Source organism: Lepidothrix coronata, unplaced genomic scaffold (genome assembly GCF_001604755.1).
Source record: "Lepidothrix coronata isolate B3197 unplaced genomic scaffold, Lepidothrix_coronata-1.0 Scaffold7, whole genome shotgun sequence".
Taxonomy (NCBI): domain Eukaryota; kingdom Metazoa; phylum Chordata; class Aves; order Passeriformes; family Pipridae; genus Lepidothrix; species Lepidothrix coronata.
The window spans coordinates 3,036,766-3,050,789 of NW_016690187.1; the positions used below are offsets into that span (position 1 = coordinate 3,036,766).

The window sequence follows — 14,024 nt, forward strand, 5'->3', positions numbered from 1 at the left end:
GTGGTGCGGGCAGTCCCCGCCCTGGGCGGGCCGGGGGGCCGGGAGCGGGGCGGGGCTGCGGGCGGGCGGTGCAGCCGTCGCGCCGGCCCCAGGCCCTGACCTCAGGCGGCGGCGGCGGCAGGAGCGGGCGCTGCTGCCCTGCAAATCTCCGGCCGCGCCCTCAGCCGCGCTGCGGGGGGACCCGGGCGGGCCGGGGAGAGGGAGCGGCGCACGCTGGGCTCGGGAGGCGGCTGCGGGGAGCGGCGCGGGGTCGCCGCGCTGGCGGGAGCGCAGCCCCGTCCCGGCCGCCGCGGGAGGCCGGAGGGAGGCGGGGGCCCCACGAGGAAGGCAAGGTACGAGCTTAACGGAGCGAGTGAGGAGCCGCGGGGGAGCCTGCGGGGCGTCCTTCCGCACGTCCCGGTGCTTTGTCACGGACGGATCATTTCACACGACCGGGAGCTGCCTCAGCCGCTCCAAACGCTGCAGTACGAGCTGCAGATCAGCGTCAGCAGAGCCCGGGAACGCGAGTTCGCGGTACCGGGGCTTCGGGCTCCGGAGCCTCCACACTGCCCCGGCTCACGGGCACGGGTTTCTATGTTTCTTCCTGCCCTGCACTGCTGTCTGCCTTTGAAGCTTTGGCCAGGCTGGGATGAATGTGTCATTTTACCTGTGCAACATTGTCCCTCTCTGCAGTACAAAAAAAAAAAAAAGTCTGCGATACAGAAGGAAAAACGTGGAGACAGGGAAAAGGTTCATGTGGGGACAGAATCCAAAACCGTATTGAAAAATGGAAGCAATGTTAAACTACATAAGAAAAACAAAAAATAAAAATCTTGAAATTGTAATGTTATTTGAATAAATGTGCATCATGAACGATTCTGTTGGGTGGCTATATGCCTTTGAACTAAGTCTACAATAATTTGACTTTAGTATGTCGTAGTTATTAAGACTTGATTCTTCAGCTTAGCATCTGTGGTTTCATGTTGCAAGCAGCAGAATAAATTGTCTTGTATAACAGAAAGAGGCATCTTCTTTCCAGGTAGGACAAAGATGCTGTGGCCATTACAGTGCTGGCCAGTATCTTGAAGAACCTGCATTCTTTTTTTTTCACTCTGCTACAGACTTCCTCAGTTAGGCAAGTTAAACCCTGATCATCTGAAGGTACCCAGTACCTACTAAGATCTCCTTTTGTCTCCATTTGGAATATTTAATAAAGAATTTCTTCAAGCAAATTTTTGGGGCAAAAATATTAAGGATTATGAGTGGCTTGGATATTTGCCAGTGAATGGAGTGGTGGGGGCTTGTTAGCTTTTCAAGAGTGTTGCCTTGATTAAGTAGCATGCATAATTTAAGTGCAGGCTATACTCAAGCTTACCTCCTTAATAAACAAAATTATCAGTTTCTGATATAGTACTTCACCTTTTTAAAGTTAACTGTCATGCAAAAATTGCATGTTAACATGGAACTACATCCTATAGCTGACTTTTTATCAGCCACCAAGTAGGATTCCTAATGGGAGCTGGAAAGCTGCCCATCAGAAAAGGACTTGGGTGTTGTTTGACAGCTGGCTGAAGGTGAGCCAGCAGTGTGCCCAGATGGCCAAGGCCAGTGGTACCTGGCTTGTATCAGCAATAGTCTGGGAGCAGGACCAGGGAAATGACTGTCCTTCTGTACTTGGCACTGGTGAGGCGAGGCCACACCTCAAGTACTGTGTTCAGTTTTGAGCCCCTAACAAGGAGAAAGACATTGAGGCACTGGAGGGTGTCCAGAGAAGGGAAACGGAGCTGGTGAAGGGTCTACAGCACAGGTATTATAAAGAGTGGCTGAAGGAGTTGGAGTTGTTTAGCCTGGAGAAGAGGAAGCTGGGGGGGAACTTCTCACTCTCTAAAACTACCTGAACGGAGGTTGTAGCGAGGTGGGAGCTGGCCTCTTCTCCCAGATAACAAGCGATGGGATGACAGGAAATGGCCTCAAGTTGCACCAAAGGAGGTTTAGATTGGATCTTGGGAAAATTTTCTTCACTGAAAGGATTGTCAAGCATTGGAACAAGCTGCCCAGGGAAGTGGTAGAGTCATTGTCCCTAGTAGTGTTCAAAAAACATGTAGATGGGGTACTTGGGGACATGGTTTAGTGGTGGGCCTGGCATTACTGGGTTACTCGTTGGACTCTGTGATCTTTGAGGTCTTTTCCAACTTCAGTGATTTTACAGTTGAAGACTTGCTTATAGCTAAAGTAAATTAGCTTTGATACACTTCTTAGACATCTCTCTCGCTGCCTAAGCTTTCAAAGCATCAGACATAAAATAAGTCAGCTGGAGGACTTTCAGAGTGGCTACTGAAATCTGTGAGGGAGTTTGCCTAAGTAAAGTGAAAATTATTGGAGTTGCTTCCCCTCCTTTTTTTTTTTTAACTGAAATCCCTTACAATAGTATTTCCTCTCCTGCTTGTGAAATGTAAAGTGCAATAGCTTCTGCCTTGCTTTTTTTGTGAGCGAGTTCAGCTGCACACAGCTGAGATCTGACTAGCACAGCTGTGCGCCTTCGAAACAAGATTGATTTCTTTTCCTACAAACTGCCAGGGATTAATGAATCCATTCTTTTTTACTTTCTGCACTTGTGCAGTTAACTTGCAATTCAATTGTTTGTTCAAAAGTGGCAATAAGATTTCTAAACCCATAAATTAAAAGGGAAAGCTTGAGTTGACATGTGTAGTCCTCAGTGTGGAGTTTGAAATTGATATGCTGCTTAAAGGCCTAATAGAAGCAGGCTTTCCAAGAGCTGGAGTTCTGGGGGTTTGTGTGGGTGTTAACTTAGAGGAATGCCTCACAGTTGTGATTAAGGAAATTTATGTTTATCACTGGTTTATGTATTATCTTACATTGCTACCTTATTTTTTCTAGGATAAATGGATGTATATGACTTTTCCCCTGACCTAAAGCGGTTCCATGTCTTGTTTGGTAAGTTTCTCTTTAAAAATTTTGGCTGTTGTACCTTGTTACCCAGTTATAGCTTAATATGAAAAGTTCTGGTGAAATATCTTGGTTGAAGGGATTTCCACAGCGCTGAGATATTTCAACTTTGTTGTATCAATTTTGGTGAAGGAAACTGTTTCGTATCTCCTCTTCTGCCATGTATGTGTTTTATGCTGTTTCATAACCTCTTGCTTGACTGACTTGTAGCAGACTTTCTGAGCTCCTGCTTATAGGGGCTACTTTTTAATGTTTTCCCACTGCCATGTTTAATAAATTGCAGCAACTTCACTTGACAACAAGACATTCACTTGTTTCTGTTCTCAAGGACTGTTCCTGTATTCTACGTACGCCAGTTGAATCAATCAGACCAGAAGAGCTATCTCAGAGCAGCATCCATGAATGCCTGGTAAGAAGAAAACAGAAAATTCAACTGCCAAGGTTAAATACAAAGCTGGTACATATTAAAAATAACCTCATTGGGAAGTATTTCTTTAACTGTTAACAGCAAAAATAATCAAAGTACTTCAGGGCTTCCACTTTGAAAGAAGGCTGTAGGTAACTAAGTGTTAATCTTGTGCCAGTTTAAAAACAAACACAGACACAAAAAACCAGTAACTCACAACTAAGTCTCAGTAATGGTAAAAGCATCGAATTGAATGTTCTGATTTAATACTTAGCATTAATGATATTTCTGCATTAAACATAAACTATTCAAAATTGCTTAGTCATTTTGAGAACTGTTTTTTCGCACTTTTAGGCTGATTCTGATCTAGCCTGGATTCCCCCATCTACAGGAAGGAATGAAATGGTATTTTGCTCTTCTAATGTCTCTCATTATGAACTCCAGCTGGAAATAGGTAACATAAGTGTACCTTAAAATATTTCTTCTTCCTGTTAGCAATAGTTTATTGCTCACTGCAGTAAATATTAGATTTGGAAAATGCAGAACTACTCTTGTGTCTCCTTAGTTGAGAAAAGTGCCCAGAGCATTGCTCACGTTTCAGTAATCACTTATTTCAAGATATAAGACAAATCAACAATTACCTGAAATTTTCTCTTGATGTTTGTGCATGTTCATGTCAGTTTTCTAAATCTGTGGTACGTGACAATAAGTACAGCATTAAGCACATCATGTCTTGTGACTTGGCTACCCAAGGTGATTGTTCTAAGGAAAACTGCCTTGAATCCTACTGCACATGCACGTTTCTGTGAATATGCATGTGTTGGTCATTTAGATGTATAAGTGATACTGACAAATGTTTAAAAACTTTTAGTTGTTCTCAAAATAGCAGAGCTATGCTTCAATTTGCTGCAACTAATTTTGCAACTAGTTCTTGACATTCTTAAAGAAAAGGTCATGTTGCTATCAATTGTATTTTTAGAACTAGAAAATTATCTCTAAACGTGAAGGAAATTATGTGATGGATCATTATATTTTCCAATGTTAAGGTAGCCACTTCTGGTTTCAGGAAGGAGGTTCAACAATTTAACTTCAGTCTACCTTGCACGGCATACACCTACTGACATGCAAGTTGCTGTAAGGATCACAGACCTAGAAAATTGCTCTGAAGAGCATTTGAAAGCCTTACAGGTAAAGCAACAGCATTTCTGCACAAGTCTGATGGAGACAGTGATGAATACATATGAGGTTACTGAACAGAGGTAGCCTTTGTTTGTACTGGGTCATTTCAGTCAGGATTTTCCCCCAAGGGAATAGAATATAATAAACACAAGGCATGTGTAAATTTGAGAGGTGCTTTCTGAAGAAAACACAAGTGTTTTAGAAATACTTCTGTAATCGTACAACTTCTTATTTGAAACACGTTCTGTACTCTGTAGTTAACACTGAAAGTCTAGACTATGAACAAACTAGATTTACTTCAGACAAATGCAATTATGGGCAGGTTTATTCTTATTTCTGCTGCAGGCTATGCACATCACCTGCAATCTTGTATAAACGCACACAGGAAACTGTTCTTTCTACTGATGTAGTTAATGCTCTTCATAAGACTGCTGTCTTGTGATTAACACATCCACTTTCATTTAATTCCATAGAATGAGGTGGTTTTATCCCACTTTTTCCAGCATCCCAACATAATGACGTTTTGGACAGTGTTTACAGCTGGTAGCTGGCTTTGGGTCATCTCCCCATTCATGGCCTATGGTAAGAACTGTTAACTGCAATTTTGGAATAGGAAAAAGGGCTAGTACAAGTTGGACCACATGGTCCAGGAGAGCTTTTTCTTTAAGCATCTGTCTTGTAGAAAAAACAAACCTTCCCAAACCACTTGTTTAGAGAAGACTGCTTTACGTAATCTTCCTCCCCAGTGAAGACTAGTATTGAAACTTCATTAAATTCCACTTAGTCCTAGCACCCACCATATGAGGAATGGTAACTGGGAGATGTATTTGACTTTATACAACTGATTTTTGCCAACAGAAAACCTATCTATATTGAATAGAGGTTGGGCATAGACTTTCAGTTAACAGAAGCATGATTTGAGTGTGATCTTTGCCTGATAGATGCATCAGTTGCATCCATGTAATAACTGTTCTTGATGTACTGTAATCAATATAAAGATGAGAATGCCGCTCTTGATGAATGTATATAATGAAGCAAGCACAGACAAGTAATTTAACAAGACTTCTTAGGCTTAGCTAGATTTTTTTCACTTTCAGGTTCAGCTAGACGCCTGCTGAAGACTTACTTTCCTGAAGGAATGAGTGAAGCTTTGATAGGGAACATTCTGCTTGGTGCAATCAGAGGATTAAATTACATGCACCAGAATGGATATATTCACAGGTAGGAGAATGACAGAAGATAAGAATCAGATTACAGCATCTCAGCTTAAGTATTGTCTCCTTCCTTTTTCTATATATCTTCTTGTGTCAGACAGCACAGAAGTATTTTTTTTTCAGTACAGCAGAACCAAGTTTGTAAAAGCTTAACAGGAGCTGTATTCATACATTATTTCAAGCCAGTTGTTACAGGGATAATACATCTGCCTGGCTTTGTCTCTTTGAAGTGGAAGAGAACCAGGGTTGTAGAACGGGCTTCCTTAGCTTACACCCTTTGCAGGGAAGAAGGGCCCTTCTCCAGTTTCTGGCGCTTCTTTTTCTGATCATCTCTCCTCTCTCTTGAGACTGTATTAAAAAGACAACTCATACTGAGTGAAGGACTTCCATGAAAATAATCTGCTAAATAGAACTGCATGGTAACATCTCACTATAAGTTAATGAAATATGAAAGCCTTTGTACTCTAATAGTGCTTTGAGTAATTCTTATTTATGTTACAGGAATATTAAAGCTAGCCACATTTTGATTTCAGAGGATGGGCTGGTTTCTCTCTCTGGTCTAAACAACCTCTACAGTTTAGTTAACAATGGACAAAAGTCTAAGGTGGTATATGATTTCCCCCAGTTTAGTACATCCGTGCTTCCTTGGCTGAGTCCTGAACTACTGAGACAGGTTGGTATAACACTTAATTTTTCCTCTTCAACGTTAGTGGCAGTACTCAATTTCTAACTTAAGTCTGCTTGTAGAAGTGCAATGGAAGATGTTGAACTGAAATATGTACTGAATTTTTAATTCTCCTAAAGAGAACCAGTTTTCAAGCTGTTAGTAAGGTGATGCTGTGCTAAGTCTCTTTTACTTGACCCTCCTGGAAACTACAACCATCAGACTCCTAACAAAACCTGAGGTTTCCCAATTTGATTGTTTCAATACCGTGTAGATTACAGGGTATTAGAATCTTGTCTTGAAACAGACACTTGTATTTCTGTTGGCACCGCTCAGTGGCATCAGTGATCAGTGGTGTTTTCTTGCTGTCACAGGATTTGTCTGGGTATAACATGAAGTCTGACATTTACAGTGTGGGAATTACAGCGTGTGAATTAGCCAATGGACATGTTCCATTTCAGGATATGCCCCGCACTCAGGTATGATTCTAAACTCTTATTTCTACTTCAAAACATGCTGAGCATTTTTTTTGGTTTTACTCAGAGAAACCAATGCCATTACTGTTGAAGTAATGTGGCTGCTTTTTTTACTTCAAATATGCATGCTTCTTTCTAGAACAAATAATCCTTCCATTCCTGGAGTTTCACACCTTAGCCTGAATAGCCCTTGTTGAACTCTCATACTGTTATTCCTTCCTACTAGATGCTGCTGCAAAAACTGAAAGGTCCCACATACTGTCCTTGGGATATAAATACCTTTCCCCGGGGGGAATCCAGGATGAAGAATTCCCGATCGGGGGTCGATTCTGGAATTGGTGAGAGCATGACACGCACAATGACCAGTGAAAGACTACAGATTCCCTTTTCCAAAACATTTTCACCTGCTTTCCACAACTTAGTAGAACTTTGCTTGCAACAGGACCCTGAGAAAAGGTAACCTTCTGGTGAAAACTAATTTTTTGTCACTTCAATCTAATAGCAAGGATAGCCCACAGTTTAGGATACAGTAATTGCTTGAATGCTGTTAAAGTCAGAATTTCAGACCAGATGTACTATGTAAAACAATTCACTTATGTTTGGTTTTGTAATTTAAGAATTATCTTGTCTGATAAAGGAACCATGCTTTAAAGTCATTTGACCCCTGAATTTCTTGTAATATGAATGTGCTTCGTAAAATGTAAAATTAATTTTCAAACATGCACTTTGTCTAAGAAAAAAGCAGAAATCTGAAATATCCATTTTCAATCCTATGTCTCTTTTGAATGAGGCATTAAATTCCTTGTTAAACAGAAATGTGAAAAAGCCTTTAAAAATAGATTTCTTCAATAGTGCTTTTACTACAAATTGAGGCATAGAATGTAGGATTTGTGTGGTTCTTTTCTCATTCTTCACATTTGTCCCGTGGATGAAAAACCACAGGGCTTAAATTGACTTGTCAGTCTGGCCCATTTCCCAAAAGCAGTATTTTACTTTCCAAAACATAATTATATTGTTCATTTTATGATTCAGGCCTTCAGCAAGCAGTTTGCTTTCGCATACGTTCTTCAAACAGGTGAGTTTACTACATTTTGTAAAATGACACAGCTATAACCTAAATAAGCCACAGAAAGAGTTGGATTTCAAAAATAGTTAAGTTACCTGGAGCCAAAAAGCATCCTGTAACAGCATACCTGTTTCAAACTTCTTCTTTTTAACAAAATGGTATTGATAGAGTATAGGAGGCATAAGAATAATCCATTTCCCCTTTGATAAAGTTGGTTTAACTAAAGTCAGCCTAACTAATAAGAATAATGGTTAATATTCTTAATTTAAATCAGAACTGCAAAGCTAATTTAATTAGTCTTGAAAGACTAATTCAACTTACTCTAGAGTGAGGAAAGTGAAATCTCTCATCCTGTTTTGTTCAGTATTCTAACATGCAAAAACATGGCTCTGATTTCACATGCTTCTAATGAAGTCAGTTGCAAGGTTATGGAGACTTTTATATGCAGCCCTGTTTTAACTTTTTTTCTTTCTAGATAAAAGAACAAACACAGAATTCACTACTATCTCTATTGCCACCTCCTATTCAAAATAACAGATCAGAGTTCTTGGCACTGCCCTCAACAACAGTTGGGACTGGACTTGGACATATTACTGCAAATCAAGATGATACAGACTGGGAATTCTAAATAAATACCAAACAATCATACCTCTCCTGTGCTTCAGAGAAGGAAAATGTGATTTGTATTTGCTGCTTTAGTTTGTATGGTTAAAATAGACAAGGTATACTTGAACATGCCCTGAAGTGGCCATATTTCATTAACTTCCTCTGTTGGCATCACGAAGTGCAGTGTGCCTCACTCTCTGACCGAAAGGAAAACTGTATATAGAGAATGGCTGAATGCTTACCTCTCTCTTTCAAAGTACTTCTTAACAAGAGAGTTCCTGCTGTAATCTTACTCTGTACTGTATTTTCAGCTCATATTGCTGCGGTGCACTTGCCTTTCTGAATCCAGACTTGGGTATTGTCTGTGATCTTACTTAAACAATCTGTTTGTCTTTTCATTATGACTCAAATAATTTTAGTGAGGAGAAATCCTCCACTTCCAAGTTGAAATCTGAGACTGCACAAATTAATTGATTATGTGAATAAATGTTTGTCTCCTGAAAGACATTTTTTCTCACTTGACGTGCTGTCATATTTGCCAAAAGTTAGCTATGCATTCATTTTTCATGCAGTTTTAATACTGCATTTTTCCCAAAGAAGTTAAGCTGCTTAAAAGTGTGACTCATGTTCTTGCATTTGTCTATATTCATACTACAAATTTGTGCTTTTGCATCTCCATTTATTGTTGTGTCATTCTAGCAGTTAATCTGAGGACTTCTTACTATGCAAAGTAAGTCTCAAGTTTAGCAGGTACGGGTTAATTTTGAAGAATCAAATAATCTAAAGTTACTGTACATATTTTTATTTATACTGTATTCCTGTTCACCACCAGAATTTACCAGAACTTAATACTGTTGTTTTAAAAGAACAGGCAATATGCATTAAGCTTCACTGGCACTGCTGCTGGCAAACAAGCCTCTTCTGCAAGGCACAGTTAAATTCCCTTGGATAGATTCAGCCATAGTAAGCACCTAATACCCCCAAGGATCCTAGTGAATTTATCTGTTCTAAGTCAGATGAAAAGCTGTCTTTTTTCTCCCTACAACTCAGTAAGTTCTCATCTCTCACACTGTACCAGGCAACTCAGACTGAACAAAAGCACCTTTCTTTTTTTTAAAAAAGCTGCATATTCTCATCATGTTGTAGCAAAAGTCGTGTCCCAAAGCCACTAGTATTCTATTGATGGAAGTTATGACTGTATTAAGAAAAGCATAAATAGATATCGAATGGATATGTTTTAAATTTTCAACATAAACAACATTCCACGTTAAGTCTCCAAGTCTTCCATAGCTGAGCTGGTCTATACCACTGTTTGCCAGCAGCTTTGCCTCAAGGCCTTGAAGGTGAAATGACCAATATGCAAAACTGAGAGAGACATAACATTCTAATTGACTACATAAAAGTATTAACAAAGAACTTGAGTCTATTCATTATGCTGTGAAGAGAGCTCTATATTTCTAAAACTAACATGTGAAACTTAAGATTAAAAACCTGTCAATAAACTTACCTTATCTGCCTCCATTTATTTCTGTAATTATTGTACTTCCATTTTCACCACAGTCCAGTCATACAAACAGCCTCTCGTTACTGCAGGAAAGAAATTTCACATTTATTTCAATCATTAGGTAAAATAATGGTTGTCTAAACTAGAAAATTACTCTTATCATAAAAATATGAATAACTAAATTGTGTACTCTTGGAGAAGATATTATTTTCATATAAACACTATGTTCTTAATTCTTAACCATGACAAATTTGGACTGTTTGCAAGTCAAATACATTAGATAGCATCTACAAGTAACTTTTGACTAACAGTACATGTAAAAACCAAGTCAAATAATTGAGAACACACATAAAGTTGTACATATTTTAATTACAGACCTCTGAATAAATATTAATACTCTTAAAAAAACCCCAAACCTTCAAAAGACTTCAGGCAGCTTAACTGGCTAGTATTTGTAAGCTTCTCTGAAACAACAGTGCTCCCAACTCTATAAAAATGAACTTGGGTACTAATAACAATGTCAGCACAAAGTGATTTAAACAACCATGTGTTCCAGTGGAGTTACTTTACTGCTGTCTCTTTCTATGAAAAAAAATGAAAAACTTATTTCTGAATGCTGTTCCAGTTCTGTACTGACATAACTTTTAAAGAAAAAAATGAAGTACAATTTTTTTTAAGTTAAAAAGCTCACAAGGCTTTACTCTTGGAACTATAGCTTGTCAACAACTACAGTATTTTCAAACAAAGGCAATTAAGAGGCACTGTGACTTCTAATAGCTCTTAAAATAACCAGAAACAGTAGAAATTAGTCCGTGGGTTGTGTTTGCTGAAAGGTTTGATATGATTTTTCTTGTTAACTGTGATACTTTCTGTTAAGGAAGGTAAGGAATAATGCAAAATAAATACTAGCATTAAAAAAAATGTGTAATCATATTGAAAAGAAGGTTTCAACTACCTGCCACTGAAAAGATTATCTTGGAAACAGTTTTACTGAAAAATCTGAAGGTTTTGCATACAGTTGGTGTTTTCAAAATCTGAGATTCATGATCTGTATTGCTAAGAGCCAAGCTGCAGAGACTTTCCACTCCAAGCTCACACACTTTTAAGCACAATTATTTATTTATTTATTTATTAGAGCACTTGTTTACTCTCACACCAATGATGTGTTATGAGAGTATGAACTAGAACTATACTTGGACTTGAAATTTTCAAGTATCTCACATTTAGGCTCAATGTAACATATTTTCAAAGGGGCTTATAAAACTAACACATTTGCAAAATCTCATGGGCAATGAAACACAAGTATTTTGAAATACTTGTGAAAACAACACAAGTGGGTTTTTTCGCTGCCACCTTTCTTTATGCTAGCATTTAACACTATGTAAAACATTGAAATACCTGTAATAATAGAAAACTTAATTAACATTGTCATGAATATATGCGCAGTGGTGTTGAGCATATATTCTCACTGTCTTAGTCTGATACCACAGCAGTTTGTGAATTTCTGACTGAATGGATTAACACTGAAAAAAAATGTGACTTACTCCAAATCAACCTGATCTGCTACACAACCTACTCACTTTAAAAAGTCTCAATGCAATAAATACCCACTGCAGAGAGAGCAATTTCTTCCACTTGATGAACAGAAATAAATATTTTTTTTTTAAGTTACCAAGTTTTACCTTATCTCTCTCTCTTTTCCCTTCCCCCCTCTTTTCTTCAAGTGCTATCAAAGCTGTTTTTAACCTAGAGGATGGGTAAAATCATGGGAAAGCATTTTCAAACCATTGTTCTGAATATCTCTGACAAGAGGTAGATACCTAAACACACCCTGCCTTTAATGCTAGTAAGTAGCTTTCCTAAAGTATATTAGGCTGTCTAATAAACCTCTAAAGCAATTAAACTAGCTGTAATGACCTGTCCTGACGATGGCCATCCCTATTCTGTATGAATGAGGAAAAACTTCTAAAATGCAGAAATAGTACATATCAAGCAAGAAAGACCTCAAAGGACTATGAGTAAGAACCCCATTTGATGTTACAGACAAGAAAAGACTTAAAAGATTTAAAAAGAAAGCACTGAAAAATTGAGGTGGTCTACTAAAAACCTGCCAGTCGGATAACATTTGGTATTTAACACAATTAAACCTATCCAGAAACTTGAGACAAGATGAAGGAAAGAATATTAGGTTTAAACAGGTTCCTGTAAAAACCTCCATCATTCCCAAATGGAAACAACTAATTCTACTCTATAAATCATATATTTCTTATCCAAAAGTCCCATGAAGTTCCTGAAAAATGGAGTAGTGGTTTTATTTTTACATATGATTACAGAACACACCATTACTACTGGATTTACCCACAAATCCAGATTCACGGAATTCATTTGCCCCTTCATGAAATCCATCTGCAATAGAGGAGAATGGATTGCTGGCAGGATGTATGTGCTTTTCTCTGTTTTGTCAAAATTTATATGACATATGGGTCAAGAGTGTCAATGCTGAGTTTATCTACTACAGTTTATTTTTTTTTTTTAATTCTACGTTCTGATATCAATTATCTTTCTAGTTCTCACGTTTCATGCAGTCAAAAATATCCTTACAGGCAGATTCCATTAGCCCATGTAAAATCTAGGAAGTCAGCTACAGATGAGTTTTCTTTAAATGCTTTAACAGTTTGAGGTAGCTGTTGGTCTGCAGTAGCTGATGGAGCCATCACAGACTGCACCACTGTTTGAGAGCTGCCTGTATCCATCTGAAAAGCCGTGCTCTCTTCCACTTTACTGTACACAGCACAGGAAAGCTACAGGGAATTGTCTGAGGGAGGGAGGACCCTGCAACTTCCCAAGTTTGAAGAAAAGGTTACAAAAAGTACGGAATTATTAAAGCAAGCAGTTTTGCTCGAGCGTGGGAACGCAGAGGAGCTCGTTCTCTGTGCCCGAGTTTCCCGCCCGGATCGCAGTCCCTGGAAGGGGCCGCTTCCCTCAGGCCGAGTCCGACCCGGCGGCGCGCGGGGAGGGCGGGAGCGCTGCTGAGGGCTGAGACGGAGCGGGGGCACCGGGGGCACAGAACATTGACAGCACCCAGGGAAATACAGACTTTCTGCAAGTGTCTGTGCACTTACGGGCCGATTTCATGCACTGCCGCACGGAGGAATGCAAGAGCACCTTTCACACTGCTATGAGGAAGAAGTAAGAGGCAAGGACGGCTTAGGCTTAGCTACAGTAATGTACCTGATGGTTTTCTCTCTCTCCCAAAGCCTTCAGTCATTTCAATTCTGCTGCAAATAAGCAAGTGAATAATTCTGACCTAACCATAAACCTGCTAAGGTTTACCTCAGCAATACCAAAATTACCTTAAAAAGACACTTTGTAAATTAACGACACCTGGCTGTATATCGAGAAAGCTGCGTTGAGAGAGTAAACATTTAAACCACGTTGAAACGAACCAAATTTTAGGTAACTGTCTTTTAAGAAGCAAAATTAGAACACTTTGGCTTTGGAGGGCCCCTGGAGGCCCGCTGGGTCCAGCCTCTGGTGAGGCTGCACAGGGCTTTGTCCACCCAAGTCCGGGGCACCCCAGGGATGGAGCTCCCACAGCCCCTCCGTCCCCATCCCAAGCCCTCAGTCAAAACTCCCATGGCAGCTCGTGGTACATTTCCCTCATGCTGCCTGTGACCGCTTCCACTCATCTTTTCACTGTGCAGCTTTAAGAAGTGTCTGTCTGTCTTATTTGTAATCATCCATTAGGTGGTTAAAGACAGCAACCAAGATTCCCCACTTAATATTCTTCTTTTTAGGCTAAACATACACTAGTAGCCGATTAAATACACTTTACCTGCTACTTTTCAGGAGTTTACAGAACCATTTCTGATTGTGCAAGACCGTCACAGCAGCAGGAATCTGATGGGAGGGAAAGCAAAGCTGTTTTTACAACACTGCCATAAATAAGGGGAAAAAAGTTTT

At 39.5% G+C, this 14,024-nt stretch overlaps 1 protein-coding gene and 1 long non-coding RNA gene across 3 annotated transcripts; one reads left to right on the forward strand and one right to left on the reverse strand.

Moving 5' to 3' along the window:
* Nucleotides 1-262: 262 nt before the first annotated feature.
* STRADB (STE20-related kinase adaptor beta) lies at nt 263-10,078 on the forward strand. 2 transcript variants are annotated; one of them, XM_017834735.1, is made up of 12 exons: nt 263-332; nt 2,878-2,934; nt 3,275-3,355; nt 3,707-3,806; nt 4,419-4,540; nt 5,005-5,113; nt 5,629-5,752; nt 6,247-6,418; nt 6,784-6,888; nt 7,112-7,341; nt 7,918-7,960; nt 8,427-10,078. In XM_017834735.1, exons 2-12 carry the CDS (start codon nt 2,923-2,925, stop codon nt 8,577-8,579), a joined length of 1,251 nt encoding a protein of 416 aa, XP_017690224.1. In that variant the 5' UTR covers nt 263-332; nt 2,878-2,922; the 3' UTR covers nt 8,580-10,078. The 2 variants fall into 2 exon arrangements, with proteins under 2 accessions (XP_017690224.1, XP_017690233.1); XM_017834744.1 differs by having other exon boundaries at nt 5,035-5,113.
* LOC108507183 lies at nt 2,951-14,005 on the reverse strand. Its single transcript, XR_001878023.1, has 3 exons — nt 13,897-14,005; nt 10,065-10,144; nt 2,951-3,352 (listed from the first exon to the last, which is right to left on the reverse strand). It is a non-coding gene; the product is annotated as an uncharacterized LOC108507183 (long non-coding RNA).
* Nucleotides 14,006-14,024: the final 19 nt, after the last annotated feature.

What these genes read in the sequence shown, in the direction of transcription:
- STRADB (XM_017834735.1), top strand. An exon ending in GTCCTGAACTACTGAGACAG is followed by an intron (nt 6,419 to 6,783) that starts GTTGGTATAACA and finishes TTGCTGTCACAG; the next exon opens with GATTTGTCTGGGTATAACAT. An exon ending in CGCATACGTTCTTCAAACAG is followed by an intron (nt 7,961 to 8,426) that starts GTGAGTTTACTA and finishes TTTTCTTTCTAG; the next exon opens with ATAAAAGAACAAACACAGAA.